The sequence below is a fragment of the Fukomys damarensis genome, unplaced genomic scaffold, assembly GCF_012274545.1.
Source record: "Fukomys damarensis isolate Sample0158 unplaced genomic scaffold, DMR_v1.0_HiC HiC_scaffold_21, whole genome shotgun sequence".
In the NCBI taxonomy this organism is placed as follows: Eukaryota; Metazoa; Chordata; class Mammalia; order Rodentia; family Bathyergidae; genus Fukomys; species Fukomys damarensis.
In genome coordinates, this window is record NW_022900933.1 from 9933532 (window position 1) to 9933861 (window position 330).

At 65.2% G+C, this 330-nt stretch overlaps 1 protein-coding gene across 7 annotated transcripts in view; it reads left to right on the forward strand.

The window, feature by feature from the left end:
• The first annotated feature begins 6 nt into the window (after nucleotides 1-6).
• Gphn (gephyrin) overlaps nucleotides 7-330 on the forward strand; it is a 559105-nt gene continuing 558781 nt past the window's right edge. For all 7 annotated transcript variants that reach the window (XM_033766935.1, XM_033766936.1, XM_033766937.1 and 4 more), the window contains exon 1: nucleotides 7-92. In XM_033766935.1, coding sequence (XP_033622826.1) covers nucleotides 29-92 — 64 coding nt within the window. In that variant the 5' untranslated portion in view covers nucleotides 7-28. The remainder of the gene's footprint in view (nucleotides 93-330) is intronic.

Genomic DNA, 330 nt, shown 5'->3' on the forward strand with positions numbered 1-330 from the left:
TGTCAGTGCGGTGACTGCGCTGGGAAACATGGCGACCGAGGGAATGATCCTCACTAACCACGACCATCAAATCCGGGTCGGAGTCCTCACAGGTAACCAGGGGAGGAGGTCCGGGACCACCGCGCCCGCTGTCCTCGACTTGTCCGAGGCTTTGCGCCGGTAGCGGTCCTTCTCTGCGGCCTCAGAAAGAGGGAATGCTGAGGAGGGCACGGGGCTGCGTTTTACAACCGCTGAGAGCTGCTGGAGGTTGGGGTGTTCCCGCGTGTTCCCCTGGGAGCTGGGGCAGGCCCCGGGGGTGTCAGGCCCCAGCGCCTCCGCCAGTGAAGTCCC